This window comes from Acipenser ruthenus, chromosome 10 (genome assembly GCF_902713425.1).
Source record: "Acipenser ruthenus chromosome 10, fAciRut3.2 maternal haplotype, whole genome shotgun sequence".
In the NCBI taxonomy this organism is placed as follows: Eukaryota; Metazoa; Chordata; class Actinopteri; order Acipenseriformes; family Acipenseridae; genus Acipenser; species Acipenser ruthenus.
Genome location: NC_081198.1, coordinates 45,126,349 through 45,149,475, shown reverse-complemented (window position 1 = coordinate 45,149,475; position 23,127 = coordinate 45,126,349). Strand labels below are relative to the sequence as shown.

General features: G+C 36.7%; 1 protein-coding gene across 8 annotated transcripts in view; it reads left to right on the top strand.

Moving 5' to 3' along the window:
- The window catches only part of LOC117408938 (low-density lipoprotein receptor-related protein 1B-like), a 340,463-nt gene that overhangs the window by 239,475 nt on the left and 77,861 nt on the right, over positions 1-23,127 (top strand). For all 8 annotated transcript variants that reach the window (XM_034014443.3, XM_034014419.3, XM_059032361.1 and 5 more), the window contains exons 38-42: positions 1,360-1,486; positions 1,682-1,833; positions 2,139-2,263; positions 7,002-7,373; positions 22,189-22,378. In XM_034014443.3, the coding sequence (XP_033870334.3) occupies positions 1,360-1,486; positions 1,682-1,833; positions 2,139-2,263; positions 7,002-7,373; positions 22,189-22,378 (966 nt within the window). The remainder of the gene's footprint in view (positions 1-1,359; positions 1,487-1,681; positions 1,834-2,138; positions 2,264-7,001; positions 7,374-22,188; positions 22,379-23,127) is intronic.

Genomic DNA, 23,127 nt, shown 5'->3' with positions numbered 1-23,127 from the left:
GCGCTCGGCCAATTGTGTGCCGCCCCCTGGGAGCTCCCTTCCTCGGTCAGTAATGGCATAGCCTAGACTCAAACCGGCGATGTCCAGGCTATAGGGCGCATCCATGTGCACGCTGCATGTGGAGCGCCTTTACCGGATGCACCACTCGGGAGCCCCGCATGTTCACTTTTTAACCTTTGATGCTAGCTCTCTTTGAAGTTACAGAGGATTATATTACCATAGCAGAGATCACTTCAGGTAGATTTAAGCCAGTCAGAATGCTGCTACAAATGTACAATGAACAGTGACACCCCCAAAGCAAAAAGACAACAAATGACCACGCATAATTCCCAACAAAACACAAACAAGACTATGCACATAGAGAAATGGAATTGTACCAAACTTAATAAATACATTATTAAAATGTAATATTACAGTTACTTACCTATAACCAGCGGTCCAGATAAGCTGCTTACCTGCCATTTTGACGCATTAAAAAAATCCAAAATACGCACTAAATTTAAATGTATTGCGTAAAAATATGCATAGCAATTTTGCTGCACAGCTTGTCTGCCTCCCCTCCCGCCTCCCCTAAAACTTCCACTAACAACTACATTTCCAAGAATACAATGTCTTCAGTTACTAGGAAACTGTACACAAGAAAACCCAACAAACATTGTCCAATCTCTGCTAGCCCTGTTGTCTTTGTGGCCAGTAAGAATAAGAAAAATGCAAAGCTACACAGGTTGAAGCGTAAACACCCAGTCCAGCTACAAATCCAACTGGAACCATCGTCAGAGGCAACCGCTAAAAAACGTGCCTAATATTAAACTAACTGTTTTATACCTTATTAATGCATTTCCTTATTTTATTTATGTGTATGGCTTTATATTGAAGTTTTAACATGTTCACTGAATTTAAGAATTTAATGTTAAAATATAAGTAACGTAATTAATTTGCAGTCAGCGTGATACCTCACAAACAATGCGCTGAGACGATAAAGAACCTTGTAGAGGTTTAGTTGTACAGTATGCCTACCCCATTACCATTAAAGATTGTACAGTGTTTATCGAAATTACTCATTACTTCTAGGTAATGTTGCATTTTACCCCCTGAAAATACATTTTACTCTCTCAGTGTTCAAATTAGAGGGTAAGTTACTCCCAGACCCCAAACCTTATGTGGAGCACTGCCTATAACCTTTATTAAAGGATAGATTTCCCAATGATTTTGGTTTGTATAATTCTATTTTCTGTTGGGCCTTGCATATAATTAATTGACAGAATAATACCGTGTTCGGAGGATGGATGTTTAATCTCTGCCCCAGTGAAGTTTCCTGTACAGTCTACTAAATTATTTCTAAATGATTGTGTAACACAGGTACATGTTCTGGACAGAATGGGGCCAGACCCCCTGCATTGGAAGAGCACGTTTAGATGGCTCTGAGCAAGTTATATTTATTAGCTCAGGTATTGCCTGGCCTAACGGGATCTCAATTGACTATGAGGTAAGTAAAAAAAAAAAAAAAAAATACAAAAAAAAAAAAAAAATTAAGCTTGTTCTGCACTTTAGCAAATGTTTGATCTTCAATAATACTTTAACAACAAGCTGCATTATCCTTTGAGCTTTGTGTGATTTTTGTTAATAAAATGCTCAGATAAGAGAATGACCCACTGAAGTTTACTTTAAAATTGCATTCCAGGAAAATACATTATACTGGTGTGACGCCCGCACAGACAAGATAGAAAGGATCAACCTTGAGAGCGGAGAGAGCCGAGAGATTGTGCTGTCGGGGAGCAACGTGGATATGTTTTCAGTGGCAGTCTTTGGGGCTTACATCTACTGGTCTGACAGGTAATTTATTTTCCATAAATGTTAGAGTCTCAAAACGTTATTGCAGAACCAGCTGCTGTACCCTTGTAGGATTGGCCACTCCCTAGCAAGGTCACAATAAGAATCACACAAAGCCTTGTAATTTCCCTTAGAAAAGATACCTTTCTATTTAAATCTTGCATAACTCAATGTCAATGACAAGGTTAGGTTCCTTCACCTTCTGCTGGGCCAGCTGTCTACTGTATTTTAATGAGTTTTTTTCATTTTAATTAGTCAAGGGCCATTGACTGTCTCTTCTTAAACTTTTTGTGTCTTGTATGTGGCAGGGCACACGCCAACGGCTCCATCAGAAGGGGCTTCAAGAGTGATGCTACAGATGCCTTGACCATAAGAAGTGGCCTCGGGATAAACCTGAAAGATGTGAAAGTCTTTAACAGAGCCCAAGAGAAAGGTTAAGGCTTAGTTTAATGGTGTTATTAATCCTTGCCCTGACACACATCATGTTATAACTACAAGTGGGACTACTAAGGCATGCTAAATGTATGCGAAAACTTTGATAGGGTTAAAGGTATAAGAGGTGTGAGAATATAACGTGGTTTCCTTGGACAGAATTTTTTTATGAGCTGAAGAGGTCCATTTTTTATAGAAATTGTGTTCATGAGTCACAGAGGTTTCAATTCACACTTTAAACCTGGTGTTACTCAGTCAAACTAATAAAAAGGTATTCACTTTTCCTGCCCTACTTAACTCTTACAGCACTAACCCTAGGATTTTAATTATAGTCTAGTAGAAATGAGCGAGAACCGTAAAGCTGTGTATAACAAGGTTTTTTTTTTGCTGAAATGAGATCTTCAAGGTGTCCCAATTAAGATTCTGATGGGTGCTCAGCTGGCATCCTAAGCATTTTATTTAAGAAAATGTGATTTCTAATTATCAGTTATAAGTCTGCCAGAAAATGCTTATTTCCGTTTTTACATGATATAAAACACACAACTCAAAGTTATCTATGATTTTTATTGTGCCATTAATGCCAATTCTTATAATTATTTTTTTATTAACAAATAGGTAATGAAAACAATCACTTTTAGGGTGTAAAAATAACTATTTGACAGTTATAATAACCAGTACTAAAACACAAATTACTGGTACTGAAAAACCTATGTCAACCACAGTAAATATTATAAATGTATTTTTCTAAATGATTCATTTTGTCATAGAGAACACTTTAAGTATGCTTATTACTACATGAATAAGGTATATGTTGCAGTAGGAATGTCCTGGAAATCCCTTTATTTGCTCTGTGTTATGGATTTTTGGATTACAGTATTACTAGAAACATGCTAGTAGTCCGTACACTAATATCAACTCTGCTCTCCATCAGAATCTTCAGCAATAGGCAGCCTGACCGCTTTCTCATTGTGGCGGTTATTTTGGTCTTCACATTTGCAGGATGATGTACAGGACAGTCCAGCTGTGTGTCAGCTACACTGGCAGTTTGCACAGGGAATCTCAAATTTGCAGGAGCATGCAACAACCTGCAGCAGACTTGCTGGGGCAACTTCAGTGGGTCCAACATCTGGCTGGGGTACATGATGGTCATCAAATTTCCAACCAAAGTTGGTAATGTCCACATCCGGTGGATCCTTCTGGTCTGCTACACACCAGATTAGTGTCTGAAGATGGGCTCGTTTGACATGGTTTGCTGCAGAGTCATTGGTTGGAGGAAGGGTTTTGATTTTGGGAGGTTCCTTCTTTTTGCTGAAGATCTGGTACCTGAGAGTGTTTAGGTTAGTTGTTGGGGAGCCCCCATACAGACAAAGCGGTTTTCATGACATCTTTTTCTCGGGCATTGACCTCACACAGTTGCTCCAGGTTTATATCTGGCTTGAGGAGTAGTTTACTGCATCTGTGCTGTACATTGACAGATTATGAGAAACAAACTCATACATCTCAACTGAGTTCCACATACTTCTGGGGTCATCCTCAATAGCAGACACAACGTTCCTGAAAGCAACATCAGTTGGGTCTAGGGTTTTATCTGCTGAAGAAACATTACATTTTCCTGTAAATGCGGTGTAGCAGTCATAATGATATTGAGCATCTGCCGCATGCAGATCTGAAACTGCTCCCATGACACGGATGTGCACCTGTGCTGCTCGGTCATCCTCTCTCTCATTACAGGTTTTTAGTATGTGCTGCTTTACTTCTACAGTTTTACACTGAACAACACGTTTCCATCTGTTTGGATTCTTGGGGTTTTTAGGTAAGCACTTGTCACCGCAAATCAGGCAACACTGGTTAAGTGAAAGCTTGGCTGTTGGGATCGTCTTTTTGGAGGTGGATCACTCTGTTTCAGCACTTTCTGAATATGTGATTTGGATGTGTAACTTGAAACACATGTATTATGAAATTTGATTATCAGATTTTGATTTTTTTTCTAAACCTTCTTGTAAATCTATATTGTCTTTCTGGATTTGCTGGATTTAATGGTGTTCTGTAGCCTTGCAGTTCCACCAGTAATGAGCGGACCTGTCATCTACAATTAAGAAAGCAGTTCTCTGTATTCTGTGCATTCATGTTAAATATTTATTCATTTCTTGACCTGCACGGAGGAGAAAACTATGTTAATAGCTATGCTAAGCAATACTGAGAAGCTAGCTACGTACTAACTACACATGAAGTTTCACTTACTTCTATGCCCATTTCAGAGGCAGTGAAGCTAGAAAGATCATGTAAACAGACCTGGAAGCTGAAATAGTTTACTAATTAGACCTACAGACACATTTACCTATTACTGAAATTATTGTATAGTATACAGTCACTGCTATGCAGGATCGAATATGTAAAAATGCACATATTTTATTTTGGTCATAGAAAAAAATGCTCAACAATGCCAGCTGGGCACCCATCAGAATCTTAAGTGGAACACCTTGAAGTACTCATTTCAGTAAAAAGAAAAAAATCTTGTTGGTATGCATTTTTACACTTAACCCTATTTTGTCTACTGGACTATTATGGCGATGGTGCATTTAGAACAGCTTTTAAAAAGTTTCAAATAACATAGAGCTGTGATAACTGTGTGCAAATTTTAATGCCAACACTGCATAACATGCCAACCTAAGTTATCTTTATCATATGTTTTGTTTATTTTGTTATTTTGGGCTTATTAAAAGCTGCTATGGGACTTCTGCTGGCCATACAACCCTGCATGTCCTCGACACCTTGCGTTTGATGGCAGTGATACTTGCCTGTCTATACACAAGGCTAATTTGAACAATAGTCTATAGCTTTATAATAAACAAGTAAACATAAACGACTCGCAATCTTTTGACCCAATTAAAACTTTAGATTATATGTCTCAGCCTGTCTAAAGCTTTAGATCACAGTAGCCCATGGGACTGTATATCTCTGCTTCTCTCACCTAGTCACACACACACTCTCTTGATAACCCTACTTTCAGCCTCAGTCAGAGACGGTGTTTCTCAAAAGCCAAAATATTTCACATGAACATAAAACACAAACATATTTAGCATTATTCCGTTAAACTAAATAATGAACATGTCTGCATGAAAAAAAACAAAAACATTATACCTTCCTTGCAATGTTAAATTATAATTAACACTGCTGCATTGAGCGCTGACCCCTAGTTTTGAAAAGATTCAAATTATGCGGTCCTGCTTGTTTGCACACCAGAATCCATGTCTTATGCTGAAAAAAATAACAACTGGCATGAGTATTAGTACGTTAGATTATTCCACAGATCTGCTGAGCTATCTTTCCATTTTTTTGCTGCTAATAAGTAGCATGCAATTATTTTGTAAACTTATTTTGTAAAATGTGTTCTAAAAGGGGCCTGACCATTGTGCTACACCAAATTCTGATAAATGTACACTGAGGATAGACAGATGGCTTGAGTCTGCACTACTGTCAGCTTTTTATCTGTCTACAAGCATGAAAATTCAGTTTAGAAAAAGGGTGAACATCTTGATAGAATAAAAAACAGCTTGAGTCAGAAACAGATTTATTGTTCTGTATCTGCTGTGATATGTTCATTGTTTAGTAATAAGATAACACTTCATTGTTAGCATGAGATGGATGTATTTCAGGTTAACAAACCATTTTTCATGATGTCTCACTGTTTACTTTTTAATATTATAGATTAAACTGGAGGAGTGCACAATCTTGTGTCTCCTATGATAAATAGTTTATCTATAGCTAGGATATGAGAAAATGCATGGTACTGTACCTTCACTTAAAATATTTATAGTAACTATAGTGCAAGGCATTGCACAGAGAAATATAATTCTCAGCCTGCAGTTCATGCCTCAGATCACCAATGTGGAGATATCAGGATCACTGTCTCAAATTCATGGGACCATAAAGGTCAAAGCAGCGCTCCTTGTGGGCCCCCAGCCAAGACCTGCAACTCTGCATGACAGGTATTCAAACCAGCAAGGTCTTGAGCACATAACTCACCATGTATGCCACACGCCAGTGCCTTTGCTACATAAGACATTGGAGGCATTAAGATCTACTTAACTTTTATGGATTTTAGAGTCCCTGAGTGACTCCCATGGTAAAAGCACAGTTGTGTGGTGTAAATCATGCAGTCTTTGCTGAGGATTCCAAAGGGAGTGTCGCATTGACTTTGGCGTTTTTGTGGGTTAGGGAGGCAAAACCTGCAGGACCTGTTTCTCCTCATTGTACTACAGCGGGCACTACTGGCCAGGCCCTACTGACCAGGATGCACTCTGACCTTAGTTCTTTTGCACTGTTGTGGGCAATTGCTGCGGTGACGGAATATAAATGGACATTGTAAATTAGGGAGAACAATCAGGGTAAAATAAACAACAATTTTTTTGGAGGGAATTCAATTGCCCCTAACTTATAACCCTGGTGATGACATAGCTTTTTCTGGAATGTTTGATCACTGAGTATTCCCATTTACAGATTTACAGGACACTAAATTATGTGATTAGTATATTTTGGATGTCAGCTGATTTTTGATAACACTAATAATGTTACCAATATACTGTAGGAAAATGTGTTCTAACGATTATAAAAAAAATACAATATTCATACATTTCAACACAACATGAGTCTCCTGGAGACAGGATTAAAATAGGGGTTTATTATAATCCACTAGTTAGACAGCTATTAGCATGCAGTAATATGTTTCTTTCCTACAGGTACGAATCCTTGTGCCAAGAATAATGGTGGCTGTCAGCAGCTTTGCTTCTATCTTGGAAATGGGCGGAGGACCTGTGCTTGTGCCCATGGCTATCTCTCTGAGGATGGACTTCATTGTCAGAATTATGACGGCTACCTGCTGTATTCTGAGAGAACCATACTGAAGAGTATTCACCTTTCAGATGAGACCAATTTAAACTCTCCAATAAAGCCTTATGAGAACCCTGCCTATTTTAAGAATGTCATAGCTCTTGCCTTTGACTATAGCCAAAGGGTAAAAGGAACTAATCGCATCTTCTTCAGCGATGTTCATTTTGGGAATATCCAGGTTATCAATGACGACTGGACAGGGAGACACATCATTGTTGAAAGTAAGTACATATTACAGATGCATGATTTATAATTACACTGCCAGCTTATTTTAGGGTTTTATAGTACTATCAAACGGAGTTACTGCTACAGAAACACCCTGCAAGAATAAAAAAGAATTAATTTGAAATCAAAGGGAATTCATTGGTAACCTTATAGAACGCCAGTGATACCAGTTGAAGATGTCTTGCTGTCTATTAGCCTTGATTCTTTTTGTATCATCCACCTTTTACTTACAGTGGGGTTTAGCTGCTTTTGTTGAATTTCAATTGGCTTGTAGTAAACAGCAGAAGCTTTAAGTAAGACAGTGATTTAATCATCTTTTATTTATATATATATATATATAATCTCAGTAGTAATTCTCTCCTAGGAATACTCAGATAACATCCCCAACCATGAAAGCTACGTAATTCCTACCAATCTGGGAACTGTGTGATAACCTCTTGGTCATTGTATTGGTTCCCACAAGACTTCTGCCTGTATTTTTTTCATCTTTTTCATCGGGTTTCAATGCCAAATTATTTTCCATAAATCGATGACCAGCTGTAAAACACGTCACCGGCCAACCTGTTTTAATGGGCAAATCAGATCAAAGCAAATCAGCACTTTGCCTAGTATCTTCCTCAGAACCGCTACAATCTTGGTTTTATTAAAATGTATAGATTTTCTTAGTAGGCTCAACATAGTGTGTGATTCTGCATAGGTAACACAAACATGAGCATTTTGTGAGGATTAATGGAGAACTTTGGTTATGTCTTCAGTCACGCATTGTTACTTGTTAAATTTGTTTTGCGTTACCCATTTAGCGTTACCTTGGAGCTGCTATGCAGTATTTCCATAGGGATTCATATCCTCAACGAATGGGAAGTGGAATCATCAATAATTAACATGTACACTTGCCCTGAATCACATCTAACAACAAACTCTTGTTTGACTGTAAACTATACCACAAAAGATCATGGCTTGATCTATAACTGCCGTCACATTAATGATCCTTATTTATTAAAAATGAAGTTTGCTTTTAAGGTAAGTGTGTAAAATAGTTATGAGACCCTTACAATGCTTTAGTGGAAGAGAACAGGCATGCTACATAACTGAAAGTCTGCTGTGAACTGTTAACATCAATGAAACATACATGTATGCTGTGCATTATTTGTAGGTTTATGAGGATAGAAAAATGTGCAAAATATGTTTGTTATGATTGCATGGTAGCATATGCCAGCCTGTTAACACAACATGACAGTGATAATAAATATGTCAGATAATATAAGTCAAGTGTTAAGCATTAGCCTATTCGCATGAACATTTTCATTTTAGATATTGTAACCCTGAACATAAATATTTCCATGATGTATGAACTTGACTGAATAGGTGTCCCTGGCTTTTAATCTAAAGCTCTGGGTTTGTTTAGAGAGTCATAGGACTGCAGTATTTGACTTCATTTTCACTTTTAAGTTTTGAATTAGTAAAAGTGTCACTCCTCCCAGTGGAGGCTGAGTGGTGTTAACTTACTTTGAATTATTTACTTATTTCTAAATGTTTAATCAGAAACCCAGATGATATTTGCTATTTGTTATGAGATCCTGATCAAAGAACTTCCTATAAAAATGAAGGGTCCTTTTTTGTTATTGTTAAATTGTGAATTTTAATTCAAACCAGTACTGTAGTGGATGCTAATGTTAATAGGCATGGCAATTGATGGAGTGCTATCCAGTATTTTATAATCCATTTGTTACTTTATATTAGCACTTGCAACATTATCAATGGTCCCTCTTCTTTCATGTTGAAGATATTTTGCTTATTAGCTTGTTCTGTATACTTTAATGTGGCACAATACATTTTTTTAATGGACAAACAAACTGACCATTCTTGGTATTAAATCACCTGTGCAGTAGGTCAAGTGACCTGATTGCAGCTAGACCTTTGGCGTGAAACTGAGCTATAGCACGTCTTTTTGTATCTAGAGGTACCAGCAACATTTAATTCTTGCCTTCTACATATCCCACAAACAGTAGTGGTGGAGATGTAAACGGCTTCATGTGGCTGATTTAATTTGCTTGCAAATGGCTTCCTTTACAGGTATCCATTGTTTCCCTGTCAAGGTGCCTTACTGTTAAATAACATATCTAGCACTTTTATGTTTTTTTTGTACCCCATAATTTAATCTATGAGAGTTTGGAGCAAGGGTGAATTGGATATTATTCTCTATTTGGGAGGTCTAAGGGAATGTTGTCTTGGGAAATTAGTTATATAGGCATGCAGCTCAGGGGATGGCACTGTTGAAAGAGAATATTATTTTAGGCACCATCATTTTTTAGTAACAGGTAGAGAGTGAGTAAGGGCCCTATGCAAGACATTTTGAAGCTCTGCTTCGGAAGCACTTTTATTAAAAAAGAAAATAATACATCTTATGGCAATTGAACACTATTTGTTGTCTGAGTTTGTGAGTCTTTTCCCTACCAATAGTGTCAACAAGGGGTGAAATTCTGCCGGTACTCACCGGTACTGTATACCAGGACTTATTTTGATGGCGGGTACTGGGTACCTGGACTTATTTAATCTGCTTTTCACCCAATGCGGATGCATTCCATCCACTCACACAGTCCACTAGCGCAACGTTTCTCAAATGCGCTTTCATTCAGCACAGTTCGTGCTTCTTGCATTCTGTTTCCTCATACTGCTTCTGTTTCATTTAGCTGCTATTGGTAACCATTAATGTCAGTATAATCACTGAATGTTGATTGGCTGAGCTTTCATTCTGATCAGATTTCATTTTGGCATGAGTCACAAATCTCCGCCCATTTAACTTTGTGTCAGTGCTCATTTGTTGATCAACGAGAGAAGACCTTAGCAGTGCAATGTGAAAACAGTGGTATGGAGTCATTTTGATTATTATGAAGTAATCATTATTTTTCTTTAGTGTGGCAGAGAAACTATCTGAAATATTCTAAACAAACATTCCTGCACGTGAATTTGAAGGCAAAAAGCCACATCAGTGTTCTCCATAAATTACATGGTTGATAAATATTAGAAATAGTTATCATAACACATTTTGCACAGAATTTGCATGAATGTTTCTAAAATGGCAAGTGATGTGTAGGACAGTAGAGATTAACACTAAAAAAACAGGATCAAGAAAATGCTGCTTCAGATTTTGGTAAGCGAGTCTGAATCGGGATACAGATGTAGGTGTGCTTCACGCTTTTCAAACATGGACCCAACTTGCAAGGTACATGTTAAGTATAGTGATCAATGTTTTGTTTTGTTTTGTTGTGAGGACTGTAATAAACAAAAACCAAAACGGTGAGGTGTTTTTTCTTCGTACAATGCCCTCTTTTCTAAAACATTTTGAAGAGTTTATTGAAGTTAAACTTTACTTGCGTGTTCATCTAAAAAAAAAAAAAAAGAAAAGAAAAAAGGCCTAGGTAAATCACAGCAAGGATATTACTTTATGAAAATGTGTCTTTTGCCACTTTTGTTTATTGTGCAGAAACCATAATACCAGGGATATATATATATATATATATATATATATATATATATATATATATATATATATATATATATATATACAGTACTGTGCAAAAATTTTAGGCAGGTGTGAAAAAATGCTGTAAAGTAAGAATGCTTTCAAAAATAGACATGTTAATAGATTATATTTATCAATTAACTAAATGCAAAGTGAGTGAACAGAAGAAAAATCTAAATCAAATCCATATTTGGTGTGACCACCCTTTGCCTTCAAAACAGCATCAATTCTTCTAGGTACACTTGCACAAAGTCATGGATTTTGTAGGCATATAGTCAGGTGTATGATTAAACAATTATACCAAACAGGTGCTAATGATCATCAATTCAATATGTAGGTTGAAACATAATCATTAACTGAAACAGAAACAGCTGTGTAGGAGGAATAAAAGTGGGAGGAAAACAGCCAAACTCAGCTAACAAGGTGAGGTTGCTGAAGACAGTTTACTGTCAAAAGTCATACACCATGGCAAGACTGAGCACAGCAACAAGACACAAGGTAGTTATACTGCATCAGCAAGGTCTCTCCCAGGCAGAAATTTCAAGGCAGACAGGGGTTTCCAGATGTGCTGTCCAAGCTCTTTTGAAGAAGCACAAAGAAACGGGCAACGTTGAGGACCGTAGACGCAGTGGTCGGCCAAGGAAACTTACTGCAGCAGATGAAAGACACATCATGCTTACTTCCCTTTGAAATTGGAAGATGTCCAGCAGTGCCATCAGCTCAGAATTGGCAGAAAACAGTGGGACCCTGGTACACCCATCTACTGTCCGGAGAAGTCTGGTCAGAAGTGGCCTTCATGGAAAACTTGCGGCCAAAAAGCCATACCTCCGACGTGGAAACAAGGCCAAGCGACTCAACTATGCACGAAAACACTGGAACTGGGGTGCAGAAAAATGGCAGCAGGTGCTCTGGACCGATGAGTCAAAATTTGAAATATTTGGCTGTAGCAGAAGGCAGTTTGTTCGCCGAAGGGCTGGAGAGCGGTACACGAATGAGTGTCTGCAGGCAACAGTGAAGCATGGTGGAGGTTGCTTGCAAGTTTCGGGCTGCATTTCTGCAAATGGAGTTGGGGATTTGGTCAGAATTAATGGTCTCCTCAATGCTGAGAAGTACAGGCAGATACTTATCCATCATGCAATACCATCAGGGAGGCATCTGATTGGCCCCAAATTTCAACATCATCGAGTCTGTCTGGGATTACATGAAGAGAGAGAAGCAACTGGGGCTGCCTAAATCCACAGAAGAACTGTGGTTAGTTCTCCAAGATGTTTGGGCCAATCTACCTGCCGAGTTCCTTCAAAAACTGTGTGCAAGTGTACCTAGAAGAATTGATGCTGTTTTGAAGGCAAAGGGTGGTCACACCAAATATTGATTTGATGTAGATTTTTCTTCTGTTCACTCACTTTGCATTTTGTTAATTGATAAATATAAACTATTAACATGTCTATTTTTGAAAGCATTCTTACTTTACAGCATTTTTTCACACCTGCCTAAAACTTTTGCACAGTACTGTATATATATATATATATATATATATATATATATATATATATATATATATATTAATGTCTCCTTTTATGCTGTTTCTGCCTGGAAAATCTTTTTATGGAATATATCATGGTAATTAATCTACGCAGAAACAGAGAAACACACAGAATATATTATGTAGTAATAAGTAAAAAATACAAAAAAGAAACAGGCATATGTGTTCTAATCCAAGGCTATTATTGTAGCATGGCTAGGTTCTTTTGTAGGTGAGTACCCAGGGCCTGGAAAGTATGGGAATGATTGCTGAGAATACTACGGAGATCAAAATGGCCAAGTCAAGTACATCATTAGTAGTCATAGTGCCTATTACATAAAAGAGCAGTATTTTAGCCCCTATTGTGCATTGTTTGACTTAGACCTTTTTGTATCATCTTTTCATAGCACAGTGTTTTTTTAATACCATTTTTTATAACATCATCCTTTTTTAGGATATGTTGAAACAAAACTCTATCTCTACAGCAGTTACTGCATAGTGTAATATTTCTTAATGTTTGTCAATTACGGTTTAACTCAAGTGTTATATTACAGTAGATGACTGAGTGATACATGCAGAGGATACAAATCTTTCAATATTTTCAGCTTCCTTGTTTATGGTGAATTGGTTATAATTGATCAGTTATTTTTTAAGGCTTATTTTGTATTCATAAATGTATCGTGTAGGATACCTGCGCTTGTATGTTGAGAATTTCACCCCTGGTGTCAACAATCATGACACCACCACTTAACACACTTTTCTTTTTAAAGTACATGTTATGGACAACCACTTTTATGACCGCCATTAAACCAAGCTAACACGTTGTTGAGCACACTTTTCAATCCAGTTAACTGGTCCGATATTGTTCTCTTGTTATGCTGTCAATGACACAAGTAGATCATACTGAAAATATAACATAAGTTCCACTCACTGTGTACAATATGTTTTGAAATACAACAAACATTCACATGACAGCTTTTTTTGTGGGTTACATCTTTTCTTAGAACAATTCTTTCTGCTTCATAAGTTTAATCCACTGTGATGCTTTTTTTAAGGAGAGTCCATGCAGTTTGAGTGACAGCTGTGTATTTCATCTCTATTTCTTCCCTTCTATTTCAGAGGCAGGTGCTGTCCAACCCATGCTGTTTGTCACCCTGTCCACTTGTTAGGTAGCTTGAAAAAATGAAACTTCTTACAGATATAATCAAATAAATGTTGGAGATAATGCTTTGAGATGTTGGCTTCATACCCAGCTGTACTTTGTGATTCTCTCAGTCAAGTTGTGTCTTGGGTATCATGCAAGAAAATCTAATCCTTTCATGTCAGGTATTTTATAAAGCTGCCACTACCACAGTGTCAAAGCCTCATATCTCAGAAACCATTCTACCAGGCAGCATGGCAATGTGTTTCTCAGTGGGCTCAGTAAATGCAGCTACAGCTGGATGAGGAGTCTATTTCCATGTCCCTCTTTCCTGCAGTACCCCTTATGATATGTATTGTTTCCTGTACTGGTTTTAATTTATGGGTTGCAAATCACATTTGTCAATGTGTAATAAGGATTTCAGTAACACTAAATAAAGTAAGTAGTATCTGTGCAATATAAAATCAGTGCATTGTACTAGAAGCATTTTAAGAATTAATGATCTTTAAAAATATACCTTGTTTATTATTATTATTATTATTATTATTATTATTATTATTATTATTATTATTATTATTATCATTATTATTATAACTCCAGTTAAAAACACAAGGAGTGCTTTGCATTTTCATAAAGGTCACAGTATGAAAAGAATAGAGAACTGCAGGTGTTTCCTGTATTCACTATGCTTCCTGCCATCAGTAATATAAGTCTCCTTTCCATTGTTAAAAACATTTTTGGGAGTTATTCTTAAGCATGATTATAGGAACCCAGAGGAATATTGCTTAGCACTCTTAAACTCCTTGTGCCTGTGATTGAAGTTCCAGTGGTTGAATAATTGTGACAGAACTAACATGTGATATAAAATATACTTGTTAAACAAGACAGCTGGGGAGATGCCCCTCTTTTAAATGTGCACACATCTTCACTGACATTAGAAATGGGGAGTCAAGTTGATGTTATATGTTGTCAAATTATTGCCTGAACCGGTAGCTTAATCAAAGAAATGAATGCTGCGTGATGTCTTTTTATGTGGCCAAGATGTATCTTGGCTATAGACCAACTGCTTTAATGCCCAATTTTCTGTGTCTTAGCAGCAGAATACTTAACAGAAGGGGTCATTTTTTATGCATTGGTCTTGACATTGATGTGTTAGGTGCTAAGTCAATGCAACAGCCAGGATGTTGTGAAATAAAGTAATGTGGCCAGATCTGTTTCTGCCATTTCGAACTTTAAGTGTTAGCAGCCATTTGTGAAAAATCTATTCACTCAAACATAAAGTGGCAGTGCCTGTGATGTATTGCACAGCTCAACACTCGGTACATCTAGTAAGAGCTTTGTAATGGTTACTGCTATTCTTTTTAACTAAATGGTACCAATTTAACTGTCAAAAAGGTGCTTAAGGTAACATTTCTTTTTTATTGCCTGACAGTTGATGAATTGAAAGACTCCTTTCACCCATCATTTAGAAAAAAAAAATTAAATAAATGAAAAAAGAAATCAATTTTCTTGGTTTAACTTAGAGCTTTTGTCCTTTCTGAAATATTTGGTATATAAAAGATGAGCGTCACGAAACTCATGGAACCACTTTCTTTGAGTTATTAAGTGTCTAATGACAGCATTTTCATTAAAGTACCATATCAAGGAATGGTTATTGAGATTCGTGTTTTATACGAGAGAGAGAGAGAGAGAGAGAGAGAGAGAGAGGTTGAGGGGATTATAATATACTATAAAATAAGGGCACAGAAATATTTGTATTCTCTGTATTCATTTTGATACTATTAAAGATGGATTTAATGCTATGCAATGCACCACACTGCTCTAAAGTGTTTTTTTTATATATATATATATAGTGCTGCATTACATACAATGTGCATACATACATTTGTTTTTATTTGACCTGAATCTACAGTACAGTATTTGTATCAAAGGCATGCAACAGTCAATTAATACACTAACGGTTTGCTTTCATACTGTACAGATATATAAACTGATTACCATGCTGTACAGGTTAAACCTATTAATTGCAAAAAAACAAACTCCTCCCGTACATGTATGAACAACAGTGTTCTTTAGGGGACTTGTGACTGAAGAACAATCACTGTATAATTCCAAAACAGCTTAGCGTCCTACCTGTTGAAAAGGGCAGGGATGTTAATGAATCATTTTTCACATGATTAGACCGCATGGTCTCAATATATTTTTCCTCAGCGTCTTGAATGATTTCCTGCATTATAGCTGTCTGAGGAATTTTATTGAAATAATTAATTAGAGTTCAGCTTCTGTAGTTAGTACTTTTAAGTATCCCCATCCAATGTTTTATTGCTTTGGAGTCATTGGCTTCACACCATATCTCAAGGATTGACCACCTGTTAGCCATTATAACAAAATTATGCCAATTGACTGACAGGAGGCATTCTAGTCTCCTGTGATTGGCTGTTGGATCTACTGATGGAGTTTATCATTTTTGAGTGAAGGTTAAAATTCTAAGATTCCACAGGCAGGTGGTTAATGTTGGCTGAGGTTGAATTCCTAGGTGTGTTATGGATTTTTATTTATTTATTTTGTACAGTTTTTTGTTTTTGTGAATGTGAAATTATTCTGGGATATTTGAGTTGGTTTTGTTCAAACTTAACCACCCACTGCTTATCCTGCAATTTCCACGTGGAGCGCAATTTGTCACTCCCATGAGAATAGCGTATAGGGGTTATATGTGCATCTGCAAAGTTTACCACGTCTTTTGACGTGGTAGACTAAAGTCTGCAGTTTTGTTTTTCGCTGGCAGATGACAGCAGTCCCTAAGAAATGTGCTTGACAGACCAGCCCGTCCATAGATAGCACAGCTGGGAGTACAAAAAAATGGACACCAGCTGGCTACAGAGAATGAGATAAGGGTATTTATTTATTTGTTGATGTTACAAGGGGTTGTAAAGAACCAATGTATTCTGCTGCTGAAGTGCACTCTACAGATGATAATGCATATAACCTGAAACTGTGGAAGATAGAAAGTAAGTTTACCACATCTATCACCCTGTATGACAGTTTCCTGATGTATATGTACTAGATAAAGATATTAGCATTGATGAGAGTTTGAACGGCATCTGCTTTGAAATCTATAGCACAAAAAATAATTTCTAAATAGTGATATGACTTTTTGTTGCACTGTTATAATGCTGCAATTGTAATAGATATATATATATATATATATATATATATATATATATATATATATATATATATATATATATATATCTATGTATATATAATGCTGCCATTGGGAAATAAAAGTTGTTTGGAAAACTGTTCAAATTGCTATTTGAGGACTAGGAATGAATGTGCAACACAATTTGACATGGAAATTGACAGAACAAATGGACAGCTGGGTGGTTAAAGCTTTATCCTGTATTGTGATCATTTGAGTCCAATGATCTTCACGTGCTTTATAATATACAGATGTACATACACACTGACTGTGGCTTCTGTCGAAATTCATTATCACGATTGTGTAACAAAACACATGGGTTTGGAGACAAGGCTGGAAAGAACTCTTTGTTTCTCAAAGCTTGGATCCTAACTGTAGAAAAGTTATTGAAAAAGATGATTGATATCTGACCATATTGACAGTGTCTACTTTTGCAGATGTTCACTATAAAACAACCTATATAACATTGTAACACAACATTTGACTTTGATATGGATCAGGTTGACACCATAGTTAAGAGTCTTTATGTCAATTAGTTTAGGGTTGTTTAAAAATACCTTTTTGCGTTGTGAGTGCTCATGCTAAGAGCTCCCATGGTGATTTTGACCACTTCTTACAGGTATCTCAAACAAATGTTCTTCAATTATTTGTAAGTTAGCTGTCGTCACTTTGGGATAAAGTCAGGTGAACAGCAGACTGACAATATTTATTGGCTGCTTCTTGTCTCTTTGAAACTAAATCCATCTTCGTTAAGCGCAGTAAAATGTGATAGATAGCAGTCGACAGAGTAATGATGTGATTACTCCACGGTCCGCTCAGTAAATCATAAGCTGTTGCTTTCTGTTGTGTAGATGTTTAATCAGTTATGCACCCCATGATTGCTTTAATTCAGAATGTCAGTAGCAGGTGAATTATATAACTAATTATGTATTTACAGTCCTCTTCAATGAGAGTGGACTATCCATTCGAAAACCATAATCTATTTCTTAAAGTGCTGAATGCATTTGAGCAGTGCTATATTGGAAATACCAAAATAACTTTTATATGAATATATCATGCAAATATGGAAATATGCTTACTTTGACCTTCACTTCACAACCTTATAACTGATGGCAATATGAAACAATATATACCGGAGCCTGGTGATTACACCTACAGTACCAATACACCGAGCAGTGGGCGGGAAAACCACATATTTCATCCTATCCACAGCCTAATTATAGTATATACTGCACATACTCATGGTAAAGGGTATGATACAACTAATCTTTTTACTGCTACTGAATGTACATAATATTTTGGGCCTTACAATACAAAAGATGTTATACGTTTCAGTTTCTTCTGGTAATAAGTGGATCTTGGAAAGCCAATCACATACACACATATATTTTAACATCTAGGCTCACCTCTCTTTTTAGGCAACCTTAATAAGCGTTAATCTTATGTAATACTTGTGTGAAGTTTCTGTAGTATAGTTAGTATCTTAAAGACTGGGTTCCTCCGTAAGGCAATTTGAAGGCTGTAGTACAATTACAACAGGTTGAAAGCCATTTTTGAAGACATGGAGAAGTGATATAACTAAACAGCTTAGAAGCCATTTTGAAGACAACTTTTATTGGCTGAAGCTCTTGTCATGTGATTTGGGAACAAATTAGGTGTTTAGCACTGTCTCCTTTGTGTCTGTGTGAATTTCTGAATGATTTTCTTAAAATAGGTGCTCATAACTTTTTAAGGAAATAAAACTTGCCACATGATTCCCAGTTTATAGCAGGTTGTATTTATATGTTCCTATAATATTTACCTTTCTTTTGGTATAAAACATGTCAGGGTTCAATGCAGGCAGATCAGAACTTGAATTTAGTTAATTTTAGTTATTTTAAATGTTATTTGTTACTGATTTGTTTGATTCAGAATTTTTATTTAGTGTCAGTGTTTTCTTAATTTCTGTGGACCTTCCTTATTACTTATTTTGTTTTGAAGTCTTTTAATTTTCCTAAATATCTTTTCCATTTACTATGGTCCAATTAGCGCTTCTAGGACCTTTGAGGGGCCAGGGAGTCTGGATCGTTATCAGATTTGCCAAGAAATCTTCCTTTGAAAGCTTACTGCTTTCATTGGTGTTGTTTAGTTCCTGAATAAATTACCTTGATTAAGGAACCATTGGAAAACTAGTCAGTGTCTCTGAATTTGTAGTATTAAAGTAATTACTCGGATTACTTACCTGTCTGTATTGTTAAAATTAGGCAATATGACCTACAATGTACATATGTAACGCAGGTTGTGTATTGATTATATATTTCATATAATTTTAGCTACTGATAGCCAAATTAGATGACGGATAAGTCAGCAACAAAACTTTTTTTGGGATGAGGTCAGAATTGTGTCTTTTAAAAAAAAAATGTAAAAAGTAATTCCGGTACCACGTACTGTAAAGGGAATGTAAATCAAGTATTTACTGAGTTCTTAAAATAATTGTCTTAGTTCTTGGTAATGACCTTCAACTGTATATGAGGAGAATAGTGTGCTTATAACCAGGACCAATTTCTACTGTTAAATAGATTTATACCTAGCTCATCTTTTATACTTAGATGCTTAATAGAAAGAGTCTCACTGTATCCTTTTTCTGTGTCATACCAGCATGATCTTATTAAATTTGACAGGTATTTGAATAACTTGTTAAATCTCCGTATTGTTTTATGTGGATGTCATTGTAATTCTTCGTTTTGCTTGCTTGAATTGATATTTACACACGGTCAAACAGAAGATTATTTATGTTTTCAGTTGATGTTCAACAAGACATATGATATAGAGTACTGTGCAAAAGTTTTAGGCAGGTGTGAAAAAATGCTGTAAAGTAAGAATGCTTTCAAAAATAGACATGTTAATAGTTTATATTTATCAATTAACAAAATGCAAAGTGAGTGAACAGAAGAAAAATCTACATCAAATCAATGTTTGGTGTGACCACCCTTTGCCTTCAAAACAGCATCAATTCTTCTAGGTACACTTGCACACAGTTTTTGAAGGAACTCGGCAGGTAGGTTGGCCCAAACATCTTGGAGAACTAACCACAGTTCTTCTGTGGATTTAGGCAGCCTCAGTTGCTTCTCTCTTCATGTAATCCCAGGCAGACTCGATGATGTTGAAATTTGGGGCCAATCAGATGCCTCCCTGATGGTAATGCATGATGGATAAGTATCTGCCTATACTTCTCAGCATTGAGGAGACCATTAATTCTGACCAAATCCCCAACTCCATTTGCAGAAATGCAGCCCCAAACTTGCAAGGAACCTCCACCATGCTTCACTGTTGCCTGCAGACACTCATTCGTGTACTGCTCTCCAGCCCTTCGGCGAACAAACTGCCTTCTGCTACAGCCAAATATTTCAAATTTTGACTCATCAGTCCAGAGCACCTGCTGCCATTTTTCTGCACCCCAGTTCCTGTGTTTTCGTGCATAGTTGAGTCGCTTGGCCTTGTTTCCACGTCGGAGGTATGGCTTTTTGGCCGCAAGTCTTCCATGAAGGCCACTTCTGACCAGACTTCTCCGGACAGTAGATGGGTGTACCAGGGTCCCAGTGTTTTCTGCCAATTCTGAGCTGATGGCACTGCTGGACATCTTCCGATTTCGAAGGGAAGTAAGCATGATGTGTCTTTCATCTGCTGCAGTAAGTTTCCTTGGCCGACCACTGCGTCTGCGGTCCTCAACGTTGCCCGTTTCTTTGTGCTTCTTCAAAAGAGCTTGGGCAGCACATCTGGAAACCCCTGTCTGCCTTGAAATTTCTGCCTGGGAGAGACCTTGCTGATGCAGTATAACTACTTTGTGTCTTGTTGCTGTGCTCAGTCTTGCCATGGTGTATGACTTTTGACAGTAAACTGTCTTCAGCAACCTCACCTTGTTAGCTGAGTTTGGCTGTTTTCCTCCCACTTTTATTCCTCCTACACAGCTGTTTCTGTTTCAGTTAATGATTGTGTTTCAACTTACATATTGAATTGATGATCATTAGCACCTGTTTGGTATAATTGTTTAATCATACACCTGACTATATGCCTACAAAATCCCTGACTGTGCAAGTGTACCTAGAAGAATTGATGCTGTTTTGAAGGCAAAGGGTGGTCACACCAAATATGGATTTGATTTAGATTTTTCTTCTGTTCACTCACTTTGCATTTAGTTAATTGATAAATATAATCTATTAACATGTCTATTTTTGAAAGCATTTTTACTTTGCAGCATTTTTTCACACCTGCCTAAAACGTTTGCACAGTACTGTATATCACAATATATTTAACATTCTGATCAAGGTTTTATTATTATTATTATTTTTTTTCTTCTTCGCAATTGTACCTTAAAATATGGAACCAGAAGTACTTTTAAAGGCCCAAAACGTTTCTAACACTGCACGTTTAAATCATTTGCAAAACATAACATACATTCCTTTCTAAGGTTTTTCACATATTAAGGCCATGACTGAGGGCAAAAAAATAACATACATAAACATATATTTTTTTCTGGTTTTATTGTTAATTATCCCCTGCACCCGGTGGTAATTGTAAATTAGAACGAGCTGCAAGGTATTTAAGAGAAGCAGTCAGTCTGCTCTGGACTGCTGTGTAGAAGGAAGCAGACGGTGGTGTGCTCTGTTTCCGAGCCGTCACCATTGTGAGTACTGGGTTGTTACTGTGTGTTTTGTTTATGTCAGGTAAACGGCTTAGCCGTCCTGCGAGCTAGACAGGGACCTGCATATTGTTTAGTTAGTGCACCAAAGGAGCTAGGTGTTTGTTTTGTTTTTTGTTTATTTTTTTAATTAAATATAGCGTGTCAGCGCTTCAAAAATCAATTTCTGTGTCCTGGGTCTGTGTTTTAAAGGGGCAATGAACCGTGAGTGAGTGTAAATCTGTTACAGCTGCTTTACTACAACAGAATTGTAACACTAGTTAAACATACTCTAAATAACACAGATGGGTACATTCACTTTATTAATAAAATCAGGTAAATGACTTACCAATGGCAAGGTGAAGCCTGTGTCCAAAACACTGGAGTATATACAGCGAGTACATCGAACATAATTTAAATGAACCTTTTTAAAAGTTTAACAGGACGCCTGATTAATTAAAATGGTTGACTTGACATTCAATAAAATAATGAATTCTGTAGTTAAAAATTGAAATAATGTACTGTAATACAGATATTAATCTGTACAACCTACTGACTGCCCTATGAAGTTCAAATGGATCAGTCCAAAGCTTAATACTTTTAGCACAAGATAAGGGTTGACCAAAAAATATATAAAATAAATAAATAAAATGAAACGATATAATATATTGTCAACAATATTTTTTATCGTCATTAAAGAATTCGGGTAACAACAACAATACCGGTATATCGGCCAACCCTAGCTCGTGTACTTTTCTTTTGCCAGATGTGGGCTCTGTTGAAGGACTGGCCTATCACAGGGCTTGGGATACCCTCTACTGGACCAGCTCCACCACTTCAACTATAACAAGACATACCATTGACCTGACCAGACCAGGAGCATTCAGTAGAGAGGCAGTCATCACCATGTCAGAGGAAGACCACCCCCATGTTCTTGCTTTGGATGAGTGTCAAAAGTAAGTCACAAAATAAAAACATCAACTATGATCCAAATGTCATGATGAAGCATGCATTTACAGATTTCTGACAGACTAAACAACCCAGTTGAAAGACAGTTGATGAACAGCTTACAGCAATATGAAATAACAACATAGTTAATGTCTGGTATACAGAAGTATGTTTTATTTTTTTGTTTGGAATTCAACAGGACACTTTTCTCTTGCAGTTTACCCATGTGTAGTCTCCTGTGACGGAGATTCATGTCTAAGCTCTGGGGAAGCCAGTGAGGTTGATGTAGTCTGTTCTGCTTGTTACAAACACTAATCAATCTGTTGGTATAACATGATATTAAATGAGTGAATTTTTTTTTTTTTTTTTGAATAAAATAATGATCCAAAAAATTGGGATTATGTTAAATATATTCTCTTTCAAAAAAGAGTTCACATTTTAGAGACCTCCTTTATATTATACTGGGCCAGACCATTATAAAATACTGATTTTTCTTCAGGTGGTTTATTGGAATTTTTTGTTTCACAGAGATTTGTGCTGTAGATGCAATCCAATTGGCACTAAGGACATATATGAAATGACATATTTTTAGCAGTTCAATATCAAGCTTTTAACATCAGTATGGGCATAATGGATATTTCATTATTTGTTTAGTCTCCTCACAATATTACACAAAATGGACAACGTTAAAGAAAATAGTGGATGGAAGTCATTTTTAAACCATGATACATTTCCTCTTGCTACCTCACTAAAGAAA